Source organism: Rhineura floridana, chromosome 5 (genome assembly GCF_030035675.1).
Source record: "Rhineura floridana isolate rRhiFlo1 chromosome 5, rRhiFlo1.hap2, whole genome shotgun sequence".
Taxonomy (NCBI): Eukaryota; Metazoa; Chordata; class Lepidosauria; order Squamata; family Rhineuridae; genus Rhineura; species Rhineura floridana.
The window spans coordinates 91,222,490-91,242,176 of record NC_084484.1 but is presented as its reverse complement, the minus strand read 5'-3'; the positions used below and the strand labels follow the sequence as shown (position 1 = coordinate 91,242,176).

Sequence of the window (19,687 nt, the reverse complement as noted above, 5' to 3'; positions counted from 1 at the left end):
CTTCATCTAAGCAGAGCTTTTTTGGGTTCCCTTATCTTGCTTTCTATATAGTTAAAAAGATATATATTAAGCTCTGTCACTTTAGGAACATATTAAGTTCCCTGGCATTTCATTAAATGGATATTGCTTCTATTGTAAAAGACTTCATATAAACACCAATTCATCATAGGTTCATTTCCCATTTACCTGAATTGCTTCCAAAACCCTCTTGGTACATAGTACTGTAACCTAGAAGCTGCTAAGTGACCAAAGATGACTTGGAGATGTCTTAATACGCCTATGTTGTATTCTTTTCTGTCTTCTGTTTTACTTAAACTTGGTTTATCTTCATACTGATGTGGATAGCCAAATACTTCATCCCGTGGATCAATATTGCTCTTTGAAATAAAAAAGTAATGTAATATAGATAAGCATAAAGATAAAATAAAAAATTAAATAGACCTTACACTTTGTGCACGGAACGCAGTGATGTCTGTGTGAGGGGGGGGGGGGAAATACTAGTAGTTCAGATTAAATGCAGGTACATGTGGAACCCCATGAAGATTCTCAGCCAACTAAGCCAAGAGGTTTAAATTCCAGCCTTGGAAGGCAACTTAAGAGTCCCATACAGAAGCAAAAAGATTGCTGAGTTTGAGATTTCTACAGATACAAAAACAGATCTCATTTTTCCCCCCAATTACTTTTCTCAGTAAACAGCAACCAATGTGATTGTGCCATGAGCAAGAGGCTCACCCAATCCTTGGGAGAGACTTTTCAAAGGGCTGGAAAGCCACCTACTCACTTGACTTCATTGGTGCCTATCTATGTATTTGTACTTGAGTACAGATTTCCAAAAACACATCCCATGAAAAGTAGCCCTCAATTTCTTTGCTTTTTTTCTTTCAGAATAAGTATAAATCAAGGTAACTTAACATCTAATGTTTTGTCCCAATACCCACTGGAATCAACTCAAATTATCAGAACCTCACTGATAACGAAAGGAGAAAACATTACTTTTCTTCTACAGCCAGTTAGTTAATCACAACCACCAGAAAGCTATTAGTTACTGACAACAACAAAAGAGTCTTATGGCACCTTAAAGACTAACAAAAAGCTTATTCCGTAACAAATGTGTTAGGTCTTTAAGGTGCCACAAGGTGATGTTTTTGTTGCAAAAGATTTTTTTTGGAGAAGTAGCTGTTACATTTTATTGAAATTACCCTTTCTACAAGTTGTCACCGTAAAGTAATACTGTAGACACAAATGTTATAGTCTTACCTAATGGCTGTGTTCACACAGTCATATCTCAGCTTAATAAGCAGATATATGACAAAGCTTTAAGGTCACACATTCTGCTCCCACTTTGAGTGAGCTGGGAAAGAAAACTGGGAAGCTTTCTATTAATTACAGTTTTCTGTTTTGTCCAAGCCAGGGAAGTATGATTAATAGCTTCAGAACTAAACAGAATATTAAGCCAAATGCAAAGCATGGTTTAATATTTTGGCTTGTTCTGAAGCGATTAACCATATTTTCTCACTTAAGCAAAACTTGAAACTACAGTGAAAAGAAGACACTTTATTCTGTTTCTCAGTTTATGCAAATGGATGAGCAAAGGGATTGTTGTGCATGGTCATAAAATTTACTCATAACCTGGCTTACTGGGGTAAGGTATGATAATCCAAATGCATGAATTGTCTTTACAAGAGCCAGCAGCGCACCTTAGGCTCACACACTTCCACCTTCTTTTCTTCCTTTCTTTGTGCAAGTGGTAAAATTAGAAGCTTCTATTTCTAGTTCACAGCAAACCTTAAATTTAGAGTTTTATTCAAACTATAGTTTGTGCAAACCTGTCCTCAAACCAGAATCAAAGAGTGGTTTTGGGATTCTGGCCTGAAAGCAAAACATAGCCTACAGTAAACCCTACGAATAAGGTGAAGGGGGTAGTAAGTAGCTTTCATCTGGTGATGTTTTTATTTAATGTTTTTCTGTCAAGAGAAGCTGGTAACATATTTAAGCGGCCTTTATGAAGTCCTTGAAAGGGCTCCTGCCATTTGTGGAACGTGATCCAGCAGAGGTTGCCAGTAGAGGAAGGGAAGGGGAGAGGATTTTTGCAGATTCCCTTCTCTCTGCAGTCCACAATGCTAGCTCCCATGCTCTTTGAGGGTTTTTTGACCCTCTGGAGCAGTTTTTCAGGGGAGAAGGCAAAAATTGCCTCCCCTCCACCACCACCAGTGTTCCATGGGCCAAATTATGCCAATAGCCTGGATCCAGCTCACAGTGATTAACTCAGGAAAGCAGATTCTTAATGAAAAAAGAAGGAAGATTTTAGCTATCATTTTTTATTTGACAATAAAAAAAGCTTATTACTAAATAATTCTTAAAGAATTGATAGATGCTTTAAGAGAACTAAACCAACAGGTTCCACAAATTGATACTATTTGTGGAAACCAGAAAACAGTTCTAAAGTGATCTAATTTAACATAAGAGAATGCCCACTTTCAAAGTAACTGACACTGCTAGAAATAAATTATTTCTAAATAAATTATAAATATATAAATTATAAATAAATAAATTATTATAGTCTTTCTGGATTTAGAAAGGGAAGAGGTACCAGAGATCATATGACTAACGTATGTTGGATAATGGGACGGACCAAGGAATTTCAGAAGGAAATCACCCTGTGCTTTATAGATTACAGCAAAGCCTTTGATTGTGTAGATCATGAAAAACTATGGAATGCTTTAAAAGAAATGAGGGTGCCACAGCATCCGATTGTCCTAATGCACAACCTATACCCTGGACAAGACCAAGAGGCTACTGTAAGGATACTATATGGAGAAACTGACTGGTTTCCAATCGGAAAGGTTGTGAGACAGGGGTGTATTTTATCACCCCATTTCAGCCTTTCCCAACCAGTGTGCCTCTAGATGTTGTTGGACCACAACTCCCATCAGCCTCAGCTGGCATTGCCAATGGTCAGGAAGATGGGAGTTGTGGTCCAACAACATCTGGAGGCACACTGGTTGGGAAGACTGCCCTATTTGTTTAATCTATATGCAGAACATGTCATACGGAAAGCGGGATTGGACCAAGATGAAGGAGGTGTGAAAATTGGAGGGAGAAATGTCAATAATTTAAGATATGCAGACGATAACATACTACTAGCAGACACCAGTCATGATTTGAAGCGAATGCTGATGAAAGTTACAGAGGAAAGCACAACAGTAGGAGTACAGCTGAACGTCAAGAAGCCTGAAGTAATGCCAACAGAAGACTGATGTAACTTTAAAGTTGACAATGAGGACATTGAACTTGTAAATGATTATTAATACCTTGGCACAGTCATTAACCAAAATGGAGACAATAATCAAGAAATCAGAAAGGCAATAATGATATCTGTGGAGGGCGGCTATGAGAGAACTAGACAAGGTTATCAAATGCAAAGATGTATCTAAAGTCAGGATCATTCAGACCATGGTATTCCCGATCTCTATGTGTGGATGTGAAAGTTGGACAGTGAAAAAGACAGATAAAAGAAAAATCAACTCATTTGAAATGTGGTGTTGGAAGAGAGCTTTGCGCATACCATGGGCTGCAAAAACGACAAATAATTGGATGTTACAACAAATTAAACCAGAACTATAACTAGAAGCTAAAATGATGAAACTGAAGTTATCATACTTTGGACACATCATGAGAAGACATGATTCACTAGAAAAGACAATAATGCTGGGAAAAACAGAAGGGAGTAGAAAAAGAGGAAGACCCATCAAGAGATTGATTGATTCCATAAAAGAAGCCATTGAACTGAACTTACAAGATCTGAACAGGGTGATTTATAACAGATGTTATTGGAGGTCGCTGATTCATAGGGTCGCCATAAGTCGTAATCGACTTGAAGGCATATAACAACAGCAGAAATAAACATGCAGAAATTAGAGATCCTGTGCTGCTTTTCATTGTTTGGTCAAACACAAAGAACTCAGCCCCACTGGGTAATATCCAACTAAGTCATACTCTGAGTAGGTCCACTGATTTCTAGGTCTACTCTGAATATGACTAATGTTCGATATCGCCTGTTATAATTACATTTATGGGCTATGGAGAAAAAAAACCATGAATACTACATTAACATTTGTCAAGCAAAATACAGTGTTACCTCATTGTCTTGTTTCTCATCTCCAGACATATCATCATCTACATCACTGCCTGTGCCCTCAATTGCAAGGATTCCATTCCTGATGGCAGGAATCATGTACAGTTGCTGAATGACAGAATTCATATAACAAGTGGCACCAGCATTTTTTAGCCCTACAAATCCCTTTAGTGGTCGTGGTCCAACAGGTGGAAGGTATTCCCATTCTGTTAGTGCTTCACAAGCTAGGAGAGATCAATTGCATTAGAAAATTAACTCAACTTCCAAACAAAACTGTAATTTCTGAACAACCGTTAGGATAAACAATGTTGCTTTATTCTCTAGCACCGGACAAGTCTGTTTCAGTCAATTCAATTGCAAGTATATATGTTTAGAATTATTAGAATTATAGTCTTTAACATACAAAATCTGAAAATTCATATTTGCATATATTCAAAATAAAGCTTACATTAAAAAGAAGCTGGAAATTGAACAGCAAGTTTTCCCCTTAAATCAGGGGAGTCAACATGATGCCCTCCAGGTGTTTTGGAATGCATCTTCCATCAACCCCAGCCAGGGGTCAGGGATGATGGGAGGTGTAGTCCAAAACACCTGGTGAGCATCACCTTGGCTACTTCCACCTTAAATCATTATTTGGAAATCACTTGCATTTTTGCTAGATTTGTAAATCAGTTTACTAGTTTGCTTAAGCTGGGCCTGTAAACAAATGGAGCAGGATTCAAAGAGTTGTTGAAGCACCTTTTTGCACGTGGGAGATCTCCCTTCCTATAGCAGCATTCCATGTGTCTCCCCCATCTCCCCAAAAATACTTCAGACCACTGGGTGCCTCTGAAGCAGCCACTGGTGTTGAATATGGGATAGAAGTTGGAATGGAAAATCTCAAGAATCTCTGAGCTTCAATATGCAAGCAGACATCCCAACCACAGATCTACTTTCTATGGTCTTCATCTTAGGAATTAGAATATATCTAGCAATCATCTCAAGGAAAAGACAGAAGGTGATATCTAATGTTATTCACACTTAAAATATTTACTGAAATCAAAGAATGTTATGTATCCACTGATTTCAATAAGCGTACTCTGTATATGACTAACACTGGATATCACCTAGAGTATGATTTGGAAAAGCAAGAAGTAAATTAACATTTTTTTTCTGAGAAAGTTGTGAAAATATATGGCACTCTTTGAATTCCACTAACATTCACAGCATAACAATAATATATATTGTACACTTGATATTAAATAGAACATAAAATAGTACATACTGGTTATTGCGGTGCCTATATAATACATTTCAGTCAAAGTATCTACTATTTGTTTGAGATTTCGGACACAGCCCACTGCGAGTGCTACTAACAACTCAAATCCAGCATTAATGGTAGCTGCGGAACTACAGACTGGTATGGCCTGCTCAGCGGGCAGTTCTCCATTTCTCATGTACTGTAAGTAAACATTAGAGGCTGGAAAGATGAAATCATCTATTAACTCCTAAGAAAAAAGAAAAAAATCATGTTATCTGTTAATTAAATTTATTTATTACTGCCATTTATACATTACCTTTCATTCAAAAGTGCAAATGGGTTCACAAATAAGGATTTTAAATACACAATGACAAATAAATTAAAAACCACAAACACATCTCATAACTTCAAAGAGTAGCAAAATAATACAATCCAACAGACTAAAAAAAGATTCAAAACCCAATTACACAGCATAATGAAGTGATCTGAAAGCCTGTGTGAAATAGTTCATCTTCATTTATGTCATTTACTGATGATGCCCAACACATCTTTAGAGACAGGGAATTCCACAAGAACACCTCTTCCTGTATGTGCCAGACTGGCCACTAAGATCATTGGAGCAGGCCCTTCTCAGGCATTACCCAGACTAGAAGCATTATCTACCACTACAAAATGTTTTAGGACTTTAAACCTCGTGGGAGAGGGTCAATTTCCATAAGGAACAGAAACCCAAGCACACCACCATCCTCATCCCTTGCAGCTAATGACATAATTCTCTAATTTGTAGGGCAGTACAATATCTCAGAAAGGAGGTCAGGTCTCCTGCTCCCCTGGTGCATTCACTATAGCTGCCCGATCTCCCTGCTTTTTAAAGTTCGATAGAAATATCAGTTGGCTATATGTATGATTGTAAACCACAAGGTTTTTTGCCTATTCTCTGCTTTTAATCCCGGACGTAAGAAATGGGATCCTGTCCACGTTTGCTGAGAATGGATTGATTATTTGCATGTTTATTGTGTTGCATGTTTATTGTGTTCAGTGGGATTTACTCCCCTGTAATCATGCTTAGGATAGGTGAAACTGACCACAGGAGATGGGGAGGGGAGCAGGCAGGAGGGGAAGGAGGAGGGCAGGTTTGATCATTTGCATGATTACTGCATTCAGTGGGATTTACTCATGTGCAATCATGCTTAGGATAGGTAAACTGACCATGGGAGGGAGGTTTGGAGTGGGCAGGGAAGGAGGAAGAAGGAAGAGGGGAGGAGAAGAAGTGAGGAGGGGGAGGAGGGGATGGTGGGTGTCCAACCTGTCCTGGATGGGGTCGCACTCCACCTGAAAGAGCAGGTTCATAGCTTGGGGTTCTCCTAGAACCATCTCTGTCACTTGAGACTCAGGTAGCCTCACTGGCACGGAGTGCCTTCTACCAACTTCGGTTGGTGGCCCAGCTATGCCTCTATCTGGACAGGGATAACCTGGCTTCAGCTGTCCATGCTCTGGTAACCTCCAAGTTAGATTACTGCAATGTGCTCTACATGGGGCTGCCTTTGAAGACTGTTCGGAAACTGCAGCTTGTGCAAAATGCAGCAGCTAAATTGGTAACAGGGACCAGATGGTTCGAACATATAAAACCGATTCTGGCCTACTTGCATTGGCTGCCTGTATGTTTCCAAGCTCAATTCAAGGTGCCGGTTTTAACCTATAAAGCCTTACACGTCTTGGGACCACAATACCTGATGGATCGCCTCTCCCGACATGAACCCACCCATACACTACGCTCAACATCCAAGGCCCTCCTCCGGGTGCCTACTTGGAGGGAAGCTGGGAGACTAGCAACAAGGGCTTTCTCAGTGCTGGCCCCCAAATTGTAGAATGGTATTTGTGACGAGGTGCACCTGGCGCCAACATTGTTATCTTTTTGGCACCTGGTCAGGACTTTCCTCTTCTCCCAGGCATTTTAGCATGTGTTTTTAAATTGTTTTTTTTTTAAAAAATGTGTTTTTAAATTTGTCTATTTGTTTTTAATGTTTTTAATGCTGTAAACCGCCCAGAGAGCTTCGGCTATGGGGCGGTATATAAATGTAATAAATAAATAAATAAAAGGGAGGTGATGGGAGAGAGAAGGGAAGGGCAGGTTTGTTCATTTGCATGCTTATTAAGTTCAATGGGATTTACTCCCATGCAATCAAGCTTAGGATAGGTAAAACTGACCATGGGGGAGGGGGGAGGAGGGGATTGGAAGGGGATGGGGAGGGAAAGGGAAGGGGGGCAGAAGGGGCAAGAGGGAGGGCATAGGAGGGAGGAGGAGGGTGTTGGCCACTCAGGAGTTTAGTGAGTGTTTCCACAAAGACAGTAGAGAAACCAGCAATTATGTAGTTAAAAGCCAGTTAGGCTGGCAATGAAGACGTGCCAAGGTCAGACAGCAGATGAGGCTGCCAAGGGCACTGTTAGCAATATAATGCTGTGGAAAACCGAAAGCAAACTGTGGGGGTGCAGTAGAACTCGGTGGGAGTTGGATTGAGAGAAGTCTGGAAGGAGCTGGAAAACCATGTAATGCACAGACTAGGTGCAATAAAGACTCTTAATACTTTCTGCGTCTGAACCTGTCTTGTTTCTGACATCCAAGCCTCAGGCTGGTGCTTTATGCTGAGCAGTGGGTCTGGCTGAATTCCGCACAGCACGACAGGGGTTATGGGCCCAGCCTACCCAGCCTAAAGCTAACCTGCCAGGAAGAAGGACCAGAGAAAGTGCAGAAGCAAGCAAAGGAGACGGCTGGAGACGTGGCCGTGTGTTGGAGAGGTGAGAGAAAGAGTGCTGCTGAGGATGGCGGTTGCGTTATCTGCAGGGATGCCTCTGGAACGGCTCACAGAGAAGAATTATGCCAGCTGGAGACTTCATATGCAAGCATTTTTAACGAAGGAAGACCTCTGGGAAGTAATTGAGGCGCCCCCCCCCCCGCGGCTCCGCAGATAGCGTGGACAAGAAGAGACGAAAAGGCAAGAGCGTATATTATATTGTCGTTGTCTGACTCCCAGTTGTTGTATGTTCAGAATGAACCAACAGCGAGAAGAATGTGGACAGTGTTGAATGGGGTCCATATTAGACAAACAGCGGGAAGTAAAATATTTCTGGCGAGAAAACTGTATCAAATGAGACTGGCTGAGAGAAGCATGTCTGAGCATTTGATGGAATTTAGGCGGCTGTTTGCTGAATTGCGGGAGAGACAAGTAGAATACACAGAAATCCAAAGAGTGTATATCATCCTGTCCTCCCTGGATGACACGTGGAATTCTCTTGTAACTTCAATGGAGGCTATGCCTGACGCGGATTTAACGGAACAGTATGTTACTGGGAAACTCATTCAGGAGCTGGAAAACTGTGTAATGCACAGACTAGGTGCAATAAAGACTCTTAATACTTTCTGCGTCTGAACCTGTCTTGTTTCTGACATCCAAGCCTCAGGCTGGTGCTTTATGCTGAGCAGTGGGTCTGGCTGAATTCCGCACAGCACGAAAGAGGGGAGGGCAGGTTTGATCATTTGCATGCTTTTTGAGTTCAGTGGGATTTACTCCTGTGCAATCATGTTCAGGATAGGTGAAACTAATCTGGGGGAGGGGCAGGTAGGGGATGGGAGGGCAGGAATGGGAGGGGGAAGGGAGGAGAGAAGATTGGGTGGGTGGGCACTGGGCAGAAGGAAAGTCCCTTTCCTTTCCAAAAGGAAAACATTGTGAACAGGATCATTCTTTTTCAGGGTTTTCCCCACCACCACCTTTTTATTCTATAGCAGGCACATGTAGCCTCCTACCCAAATTTAAACGAAAGCTCTCAGTGGCCACATCCACACCAGACCTTTATTTCACTTTAGACAGTCATGACTTCTCCCAAAGAGTCCTGGGAAGTGTAGTTAGTGAAGGGTGCTGAGAGTTGCTAGGAGATGCCCTGTTTCCCTCACAGAGCTTCAGAGCTGCTGGTTGTTAAATCGCTCTGGCCACCGGAGCTCTGTCAGAGGAATAAGAGTCTCCTCAGCAGCCTTCACAAACTACACTTCCCAGAATTCTTTGGGGGAAGCCATGACTGTCTCAAGTGAAATCAAGGTCTGGTGTGTGTGTGTGTGTGTCCCCCCAAGGCAAGCCCAGCAGCTGAGAGTCTGGCTTTTAGAACACCGACAGTTGGTTCTTACTGAGCATGCCCAGCCTTATCATTCAGTTCAATGCAAAATTTCTTAAATTAATTAAAAATCAGCCAGGCATTTTTTTAACTTTTAAACTTCAGAAGATGAAGGTCAGAGTATGGGGCAAGGTCAGTAGTAGGATTACAGGTACTCTGTGACTATGGCTGATTTTTAATTAATTTCAACAAATTATGAGAACTCTCAGAGAAAAAAGTCCAAAAGGGGTCTGGTTTTTTTCTCTCTCTTTTTACACTCTGAACTCTCTATTCTCTCTGACTGTTTTGCGTATCATCATGAAATTTTCGAGGGTTGTTAAGCAAGCGTTTTTGAGTTCAGGACTATAAGTTTTGTAAGGTTTTTTTTTTCAAAATGAGCTTATGGGAAGCATCAGAATGGCATTGGGGGATATTTTCGATTTAACGTTGCAGAATGTGAAAAATCTATGCTGACTATAGCATACAGCCACTCTTGTGGCTGTATAATACATAGTTCAAAGTGACACTGGAACGGGGGAGAAAAGCACTGACTGGTTCAGGTCACCAACAGGGAAAATGTCTTCCATGAAAAGTTCTGAGAAAGATGTACAAGGAGAGGCACTCAACTCTTCTTGACTGAAGCAGCTGCTGTTATCATGTCCCTTTCCTTGGTGCCTGGATCTATGCAAGATGGCACTGATGGCAATCATCTGGATAATGGATTTTATCACTGGGATAAAGGAAATTTATTACCATTTTCCTGAGGCTAAGAAGGCGGCCACTTGACCTCAATAATGTACATACACCTAACCGCGACACTGCCCATCTTTTAATCATGCTCTAGCATGACCAAAATACAAAAGAGGCTTTAAAAAAACCCACAACAACATGTAGCATGCTAAATTGAACTACTCTTAGTATAATGCTAAATCACATGACCCTGCCTGCCCTGGGCAGTACAAAGAGACATGTCCTTGGATGTCTCTTTCACACCAAACGATAAGTTTGGAATTCCAGTTCTATCTTACTGCGTAACGCACAATTCATCAGTTTTTGTAAAAGGGGGTTCTAGTTTTCTCACAGGATTATGAGCAACATTTTTACAGTAGACTACATTTCTATGTAAACCATTTTTTGCTCTCCTAAAACTTCAAGTAACATAAATATTCAAATTTAATTTAATCTGTATGTCAATGAAGAACGTATGTCTGTTTCCCTTTTTACCTTGCTCCTTCATAATGATTTAAAAGTTTACTATATATCAATTACTTACTTTAATGAGATTAGCACCTCCTTTTTCACAACCAATATGGTATTTTTTTTCAGGAGTTTGGAATGCCAGTAATTCTTTTGTTACTCCAAGGTGACCTTCTAAGATAGTTTCTTCTACACCTGTTTCTCCTGTTCTTTTCACTTCATCCTAACAAAGAAAAATGTGCAGTCACGTCAGTTCTGGGAACTAATTTTAAAATGAACATACAGATGCCTTTAATTACATACGGCTGTAAATTATTAAAAGCATTTCCCCACCTTTCTGTCCCATACCTAGGGCAGCTGAAACCATGAAAGGTATCACACAATGCAATCAGCAAAGGGAATAAAAACAACAACACTTACCCTAATCCTTTTAAGCCAGTCTATTTCATTATTAAGCAGAACCTCAGCATTGGGCACATTAATATTACTGTTGTATGCATAATTAAGAAGATGCCTTAATAGAGTAAAGTAGTCCCCTGAATGTTTAGCACGCTCTCGTGCAGTACTCTGTAAAAGAAAGAGATTATGAGCAATTCTGAAAAGGCATTTGCATTAACAGCAACACAGAATGTTACTTAAAGCAGAGGTAGCTAACCTGTGGACAACCAAATGTTGCTTGATGATTCCCATAAAATATGTAAGACGACCCCTGCTGGATCAGACCACAGGTCTATTTAGTCTAGCATCCTGTTCAGAATGGCCAACCAGATGCCTATGGAAAACCCGCAAGCAGGACCTGAGTGCAATAGCACTCTTCCCACTTGTGATTCCCAACAACTGGTATTCAGAAGTATACTGCCTCTAACAGTGGAGGTAGAACATAGCCTTATGCTCCATGAATTTGTCTAATCTTATTTTAAAGTTATACAAGTTGGCTTTAAAACTTAAGTATCATAGTTTAAGTATGTACTCCCTAATTATTGGTCATGTTGGAGCTGATTAGAGTTGCAGTCCAACAACATCTGGAGGATCACAGATTAACTACCCTGTCAAACAGTCCAAAAACCATTTATAAAAAGGAGTAGGAGATTCAAAGAAATTAACAGAATCAAAGGGCTGCAACCAAAAGCAAGAGTATTGCAAGCAGCGTCAACCCAGTTTTTAGCAATCCCCACTTCTGCTATGTTCCACCACCACATTCCACACCTTTCAAGAGGATCCCGACCCGCAGGAGAGACTCTGTGGGGCACAGGGGGCTTCTGTGTGGAAAGGGAACAAGGATGCCTTGTTGTGATAACAACCTTCCATCTGCATTACTTGGATGCAGCCTTGCAGTTTCATCTGCATACCAATTTGCTGCCCTAATTTCAATGCTGGGACAACTACCATGTGATTGTATAATCCTAGCATCAGAGACAGTGATAAAACCCTTGTATGGAATAGAGTCCCTCTGTATTTAGGGAGCCTCTATATTTAAGAAAAGAGTTGCCTGCACAATCCGTTCAGAAAATAATTGAACTTAGCTTAACTTCAAATTTGTTTCCATGTAAGATAGTCAACAAGGGGCAACGCTAAAAGACTGTGAAAGTCCTTTACAGATTAAGACTTTTATTGTAAGAAGCTCCAGACTTTGTTCTATCAATATAATTGTGTATTAAAAAGCAGCCATTTCAAATAATCCATAATCCACTAGTCAACACTAAATGATTTTAATATTTCATGGCATTTCAGAAACAATTTCCCTTCTGTTAACTGATAAAGACCAAGCATAGCATACACAACTGAAATTGAAACTTCTTCAGGAAAGGCCTTGCTGTAAGAACATGAAGACTGAACACCACCACAGATCTGAAAAACCACTCTGACCCCCCCCTCGAAGCATATTCCTCAAGTCTACAAGTTATCATTAGCGTTTTTGCTTTCTATTTTGTAATATACCTCAACTTTAAATGATAGACTTTATGCATCCAAAGTTGCTCAGCATGTGAAGACAGCAAGCTAGGTGCATGTGACTGTGACATAAGCAAGTTTTGCTACGAAGCCAACCAAACACTGGTTAGTGCACATAATCATGCCTATTATGCAGTAGTGTATGTCCTGGCCAATTCAGTTGGATTCAGACTCACTGGTGTGCTTTTCTCTATTATGTTTAACATGAAGTCTCGGCTTAGAGCATTTTATAGATCAAACCTACAGATTATACAGAACTCTGTATATCCAGGCGTGACTACTCAAGCTAAGAAGTTGTCACAGTAATTAGACACACCCCTTGAGTTTCTTTAAGTAGGCTCAGGGCAGGCTCTCTCTATATGTGTGGGGAAGGTTTCTCTGAATGGGATTACGTGAGCAAACATCTTCTCCTAAGTCAAAACGTTGGGGTTATCTGTGCATGCCTACACATCTTCCTGTGTATCCTTGGCAACAGCACCTCTTCAAGATCCTCCCCGTTCGATTCTGGCTCGAGTTGAGCGTCTGATTCCCCATCTTCTAGAGAAGGCCTGTGCAACAGTGGTGGCTTGAGCGAAGGAGGAGGGTGGAGGGGAGGAAAAGGGGCTGGCTCATGGTCAGACATTATTTCTGCAGCCATAGCTGGAGCTAAGAGGGCGTAGCTGTCACTGTCCCAACTGCTTAAGCCTTCTGCTTCAGTACCTCTTGGTGCAAACCACTGGGCCCCTCCCGTAGACCCCATTTTATCTCTTCCTCCTCCTGATCACTCCAGGAATGGTCACAGGGCTCATGACAGTGCAGGCTGCAAAGAAGGCTCATTTGAAGCTTGCACTGCATCCTCTAGTAACTGGCCAGGGAAGTTATTTCAGATTGTCCAGAAGTTACTAATTCCCACTGGGGGGGAGGGACCTCTGGAGCATTCAAGGACCCGCTGTGACCAACTGGCTACACACTTTGAGGATAAAATTGCTTGACTTCAGAATGACCTTCACTCTGCAGTTGTTGCAGTTTCAGGTAAAGTACCCAATTGTAGAGTCAGTGATGTGGGATGAGTTTCAGCTTATGCAGTCAGCTGATGTGGACAAGGTGCTGGCAGCTACAAATCTGACCATATGCTCTCTTGATCTCTGTCCCTCTTCGCTGATCAAATCCAGTGGGGTGGGGGATGACTGGTTAGGTTCAGAGTGTGATTAAAGCTTCATTGTGTAAGGGGACGGTCCCTGCTTCTTGAAAAAGGTGCTGATGCAGCCACTCCTAAAGAAACTGGCCCTTGACCCCTTGACCAGTCACAAATGCCCCCTTCTTGGGGAAGATAGTAGAGAGAGAGTAGTGGTGGGGCAGCTGCAAGCATTCTTGGATGACATGGTTTATTTAGATCTGTTCCAATCTGGGTTCAGGCCTGGTCATGGGACTGAGTTGGCCTTGGATGCCCTGATGGGTGATCTTTACAGACAGCAGGACAAGGGGAGTGCGACCTTGCTCCTGCTTCTCTGTCTCTCTGCTGCTTTCAATATCATCAACCATGGTATCCTCCTCAACTGGCTCTATGGAATAAGAACTGGGGGCACCCTGTTACAGTAGTCCCAGTCCTAGCCTGCAGAACTGAGTCCTGAGAGTAGCAGTTATGCTATGGGGTGCCACAAAGCACTATTTTATCCCCAATGCCATCTATTTATTAATTACATTTTAATCCCACCCTTACTCCCAAAAAGAGCCAAGGGCAGCAAAGAAACTAAAAGGACTTTACAACTTCTTAAAAACAAAAGACTTTAAAACATATTATAACAAAACATCTTGAAAACATATTTAAAAAAACAACTTTAGTATCTTTATCAAGCTGCTGGGAGCAGTTATTAAGAGTTTTGTTAACTGCACTCAGTGGCGTACCAAGAGCAGGACAGGGGTGGTGGTCCGCCCCGGGTGCAAGCAAAAAGGGGGTGATGCCCCGGCCAGAGGAGGAGGCAGCCGCTCAATGGGGAGACGCTTGCAGCCGCCTGTCCCGCTCCTGCTGCCGCGGTCAGCCTTGGCTGGGCCAGCGCTCAGGCACCACCTGCTGGAGGTCCGGGGGCACTATGTCGCAGCTGCTGCAGCATGGCAGGAGCAGCGACCTGGGAAGGAGCGTGCACGCACACCCTCCCTCCGGTGGGCAAGCTGAGGAGGTGCAGTTTACCTGCGAATGGAGGGGAGGGGAAATTATTTACTAAGAGGGCAATTACTTTATGACTCATTGTCATCGTAGCAAAGCTCAGTGTGATATATATTTGAAAATGTTGCTTGTGTTCTGCAAACAAAGCTATGCATTTCTGGCTGCTCATATAAATCCATACCGCTCTCCCCAAGTCTGTAAGTATGAAGAAACAACCAAACTCCCACAGATTAACATTCCATTGCATTTGGAATGTGCTTGAAAGCTGCTTGCACTTGGATGGAATACTGGCTCCTATTATTAGATATCATGCCCGAAGTTTAGATGTTTTGTTCACAAATGACCCATTTTAAGATTTATCCAGAAATCAGCAGGGCTTGGGCTACAAGTGCACCAAATCACAGCTTTTTGGGATTCCCAAGAAGTAGCCATTTCACATCATATCTCCCCAGCTCTAGAGAGAGACTTAAAACATATCGCCCTTTCATGTTGTTGTTGTTGTTGTTATGTGCCTTCAAGTCGATTACGACTTATGGCAATCCTATGAATCAGCGACCTCCAATAGCATCTTATAAACCACCCTGTTCAGATCTTGTAAGTTCAGGTCTGTGGCTGGTTTCTGCTAGTAGTATGGTATTGTCTGCATATCCTAAATTATTGATATTTCTCCCTCCAATACCTCCTTCATCTTTGTCCAATCCTGCTTTCCGTATATGTTCTGCGTATAGATTAAATAAATAGCGAGATAAAATACACCCCTGTCTCACACCCTTTCCAACTGGGAACCAATCGGTTTCTCCATATTCTGTCCTTACAGTAGCCCCTTGTCCATGGTATAGGTTGCACATCAGGACAATCAGATGCTGTGGCACCCCCATTTCTTTTAAAGCATTCCATACTTTTTCATGATCTACGCAGTCAAAGGCTTTGCTGTAATCTATAAAGCACAGGGTGATTTATGTTTGCTCTATGATCTCTGGTGCCTCTTCCCTTTCTAAATCCAGCTTGGACGTCTGGCATTTCTCGCTCCATATATGGTAAGAGCCTTTGTTGTAGAATCTTGAGCATCATTTTACTTGCATGGGATATTAAGGCAATCGTTCGATAATTACTGCATTCTCTGGGATCCCCTTTCTTTGGAAGTGGGTTATATATTGAACGCTTCCAGTCTGTGGGCCATTGTTTAGTTTTCCATATTTCTTGACAAATGTTTGTCAAAATTTGGACAGATTCAGTCTCAGTAGCTTGTAGCAACTCTATTGGTATGCCATCTTTTCTGGTGAATTGTTTCTTCCAAGTATTTTAAGAGCAGCTTTCACCTCACATTCTAAAATGTCTGGTTCTTCATCATATGGTTCCTCTGTGAACGAGTCTGTCATCCTGGCATCTCTTTTATAGAGTTCTTCAGTGTATTGCTTCCATCTTTCTTTTATTTCATCTCGGTCAGTCAGTGTGTTCCCCTGTTGATTATTCAGCATCCCTACTCGTGGTTTAACTTCCCTTTCATTTCTCTAATCTTTTGGAATAGGGCTGTTGTTCTACCCTTTTTGTTGTCCTCTTCTATTTCTATACAATAACTATTGTAATAGTTCTCTTTGTCCCTACGTACTAGTTGTATTGTTGCATTTAGGGTTCTGACCATGTTTCTCCTTTTGCTTTCCTTCTCTCTTTAACCATTTTAAGAGTTTCTTCAGTCACCCATTGAGGTCTTTCTCTCTTTTTAACTAGAGGTATTGTCTTTTTGCATTCTTTCCTGATAATGCCTCTGACTTCACTCCATAGTTCTTCTGGTTCTCCGTCAACTAAGTTTAAAGCCTCAAATCTCTTCCTTATTTGATCTTTATATTCTTCTGGGATGTTATTTAAATTGTATTTTGGCATTATGATTGCTTTGTTGTTGTTCTTTCAATTTACTCTGATTTTCGATAAAACAAAGTATGTTACTTCTCCATTTTCTGCTACCAATTATATAATCAATTTGATTCCTATATTGACCATTTGGTGATGTCCACATGTACAGTCGTCTTTTCAGTTGCTCAAAAAATGTGTTCGCAAGAAACAAATTATTGGCTTCACAGAATTCAGTATGTCTTTCTTCTGCTTCATTTCTATCTCCTAAGCCCCATTTCCCCACAATTCCTAGTTCTTCTCTGTTCCCTATTTTCGCATTCTAGTCTCCCATGATTATCATCACGTCTTGTTTTGGTGTGTGATCAATTTCTTCCTGTATTTCTGCATAAAATCTCTCCAATTCCTCCTGTTCTGCGTTTGCTGTTGGAGCATAGACTTGGATGATGGTTATGTTAATAGGTTTCCCGTTTAATCTCATTGATATCGCTCGCTCAGACCTTGTGTTGTAGCTCCTAATTGCTTTTGCTACATCACTTCTCACTATTAAAGCAACCCCGTTTCTTCTTGATTTCTCATTTCCTGCATAAAATATTTTGTAGTTGCCTGATTGAAAATGGACCATTGGTCTCACCTGAAGGGTGATTTTCCTATGAGTACGGCCATCACAGCGGGTATTAGCTCCACCTATCGTGCGAAGGCAAGAATGTTTTTGAAGTCAAGACTAGGGGCGTCAGGCCCCTCCCACTCTCCAGTTCATTCGCAGCGAGTCTAAGGAGGAATATCTAAAAATACAAGAACAAGACCAACAGGCCTGCCAGCAGGAAAATAACACAATAGTAACATGCATAACAACATGACTCCAACATAGCGATATAACAGAACTAGACGTCTTGACTTCACTCTTAAATTTAACTATAATAGCTTAACAGTAATATATAACACATTAGAAAATATCTAGTCATCCTCCACAGGGAGGGTCGTGATGGCCGTACTCATAGGAAAATCACCCTTCAGGTGAGACCAATGGTACATTTTCCCTATGAGTCCGGCCATCACAGCGGGATGTACCAAAGCAGCCCATAATAGGGAGGGACCACCCACATGCTAATCCTCATTAAGAACCTGTTGTAACACTCATGTGCCAAAAGAGGCATCAGCAGAGGCATAGCGATCTATTTTATAATGCCTTATAAACGAGTGAGGGGTAGACCAAACGGCAGCCCTGCAAATATCAGCCACAGGAGCATTGGTAGCAAAAGCAGCTGTAGTAGCCGCTGACCTGGTTGAATGAGCAGTTATGCTAGCTGGCACTGGAAGCTTAAGAGATTCATAAGCTAAGGCAATACATGCCCGCAACCAGCAGGATAATGTGGAATTAGCTACTTTATGCCCCATAGAACATGGGTTAAAGGATACAAATAGAGACTCAGATCGTCGTATATCCTGGGTCCTAGACAGGTAGGTCTTGAGAGCCCTCCGAACATCCAACGAATGCCAAGCCTTCTCAAGAGGGTGGGTAGGATTCGGGCAAAAGGCAAAACAATGTCCTGGTTGCAATGGAAAACTGAATCGACCTTGGGACAGAAGGAGGGATTAGTCTTCAGTACAACAGAGTCCTTATGGAAGACACAGAGATGGCGAGCAGAAGACAATGCGCCCAGTTCCAAAACTCTTCTCGCAGAGGTGATTGCAATCAGGAACAAGACCTTGAAGGACAGCATACGTAGAGGCACAGTCCTGATGGGTTCAAATGGAGAGTGTTGTGTCCAACATCGCCCCTAGATGTAGTAGGCATTGGGTTGGTTGAAGATGGCTTTTGTCGAAGTTGACAAGCCAGCCGTAGGCCTCTACCCTGGAAACGCTGGTTCCAGGATCCCCTGAAGGAATTGGGGTCATATGATCTGAAGTCGCGGCCTCGTCCTCCTGGCCGCGTTCCTCGAAAGGGCTGGTTAGTACGGAAGGGAGGAAGTCGCCTGAAAGGCCTGTGGTCGATGTTCTTAACAGTGGCCAAAACCGGTTTGTGGGCGTCTTTGGGGTCAACCAGCACGGCCTTTAGAGCTTCCTCACCGAAGAGTAGAGATCCGGAGTAGGGAGCCCTACACAGATTCATTCTGGCCGCAGAATCAGCTTTCCAGTGGCGAAGCCAAAGGGTCCGTCGAGCAACTATCTGAGCTGTCATGGCTCGTGCCCCCAGTTGAGTGGCATCCAAAGTGGCATCAGCCACAAACGCCGCTGTCTTACGCAACTTTATCAGTGACCTTCTGAGAGAGACAGGATCTGGGTTAGTGTCCTCTAGAAGATCATCCAGCCACATCATAGCTGCTCTGGAGAAGACGGAGGCTGATGCGGAGGCACGTATGGAGAAAGCAGTGGCCACATGATTCTTGTGGAGGGCGAAGTCTAGTCATCGCTCAGTAGCGTCCTTTAGTTGGGATTCTCCTTCCCTGGCCAAAAGAGATCGTGAAACTAGGCTAGCGATTGGTTCGTCTATGCCAGGGGCGGCTAGCTTGGTGGCAAAGTCCGGAGCTAGGGCGTAACGCTTGTCAGCCACGTTCTTGAAGTGGCGAGTTTGGAATGGATGAGACCATTCTTCAGAGGCCAGTTTGGGGATGGAATCCGGCACCGGGATGTAGTTCTCAGTAGGTGCAGGGGATTTGAGGACCTTGGCCCCTTTGATAGCTGGAGTGGTAGATGTTGAAGGCGCAGCTTGGAGACCAAGGGTGTTAACTACCCTGCGCGCCAGGGGCTGATAATCTGAGGCATTAAACAGGCGATACGATGTATCCTCCTCATGTTCCGAACAGTCGCTCCAGTCATCTCCTTCAACGTGGTCAGTGAAGGCTGACTCCTCCCCTACGAAGCTTCATCAATACATCTGCCTCTGGCTACATCAAAGGGATTTGGGGAACAGGAAGGGCGTGCTTCTTGACACGCACGTTGGTCCATAGTGCATTGAGGTATGGGAGGGACTTGTGGTGGTGACTGCATTTGGGTGAAAAATGACAGCATGCCTTGGAGTTGGGAAAGA

At 42.4% G+C, this 19,687-nt stretch overlaps 1 protein-coding gene across 3 annotated transcripts in view; it reads right to left on the bottom strand.

The window, feature by feature from the left end:
- The window catches only part of USP9X (ubiquitin specific peptidase 9 X-linked), a 164,342-nt gene that overhangs the window by 29,701 nt on the left and 114,954 nt on the right, over nt 1-19,687 (bottom strand). For all 3 annotated transcript variants that reach the window (XM_061627466.1, XM_061627464.1, XM_061627467.1), the window contains 5 exons: nt 11,136-11,282; nt 10,792-10,938; nt 5,400-5,622; nt 4,139-4,359; nt 187-377 (listed from right to left, as the gene is read on the bottom strand). In XM_061627466.1, the coding sequence (XP_061483450.1) occupies nt 187-377; nt 4,139-4,359; nt 5,400-5,622; nt 10,792-10,938; nt 11,136-11,282 (929 nt within the window). The remainder of the gene's footprint in view (nt 1-186; nt 378-4,138; nt 4,360-5,399; nt 5,623-10,791; nt 10,939-11,135; nt 11,283-19,687) is intronic.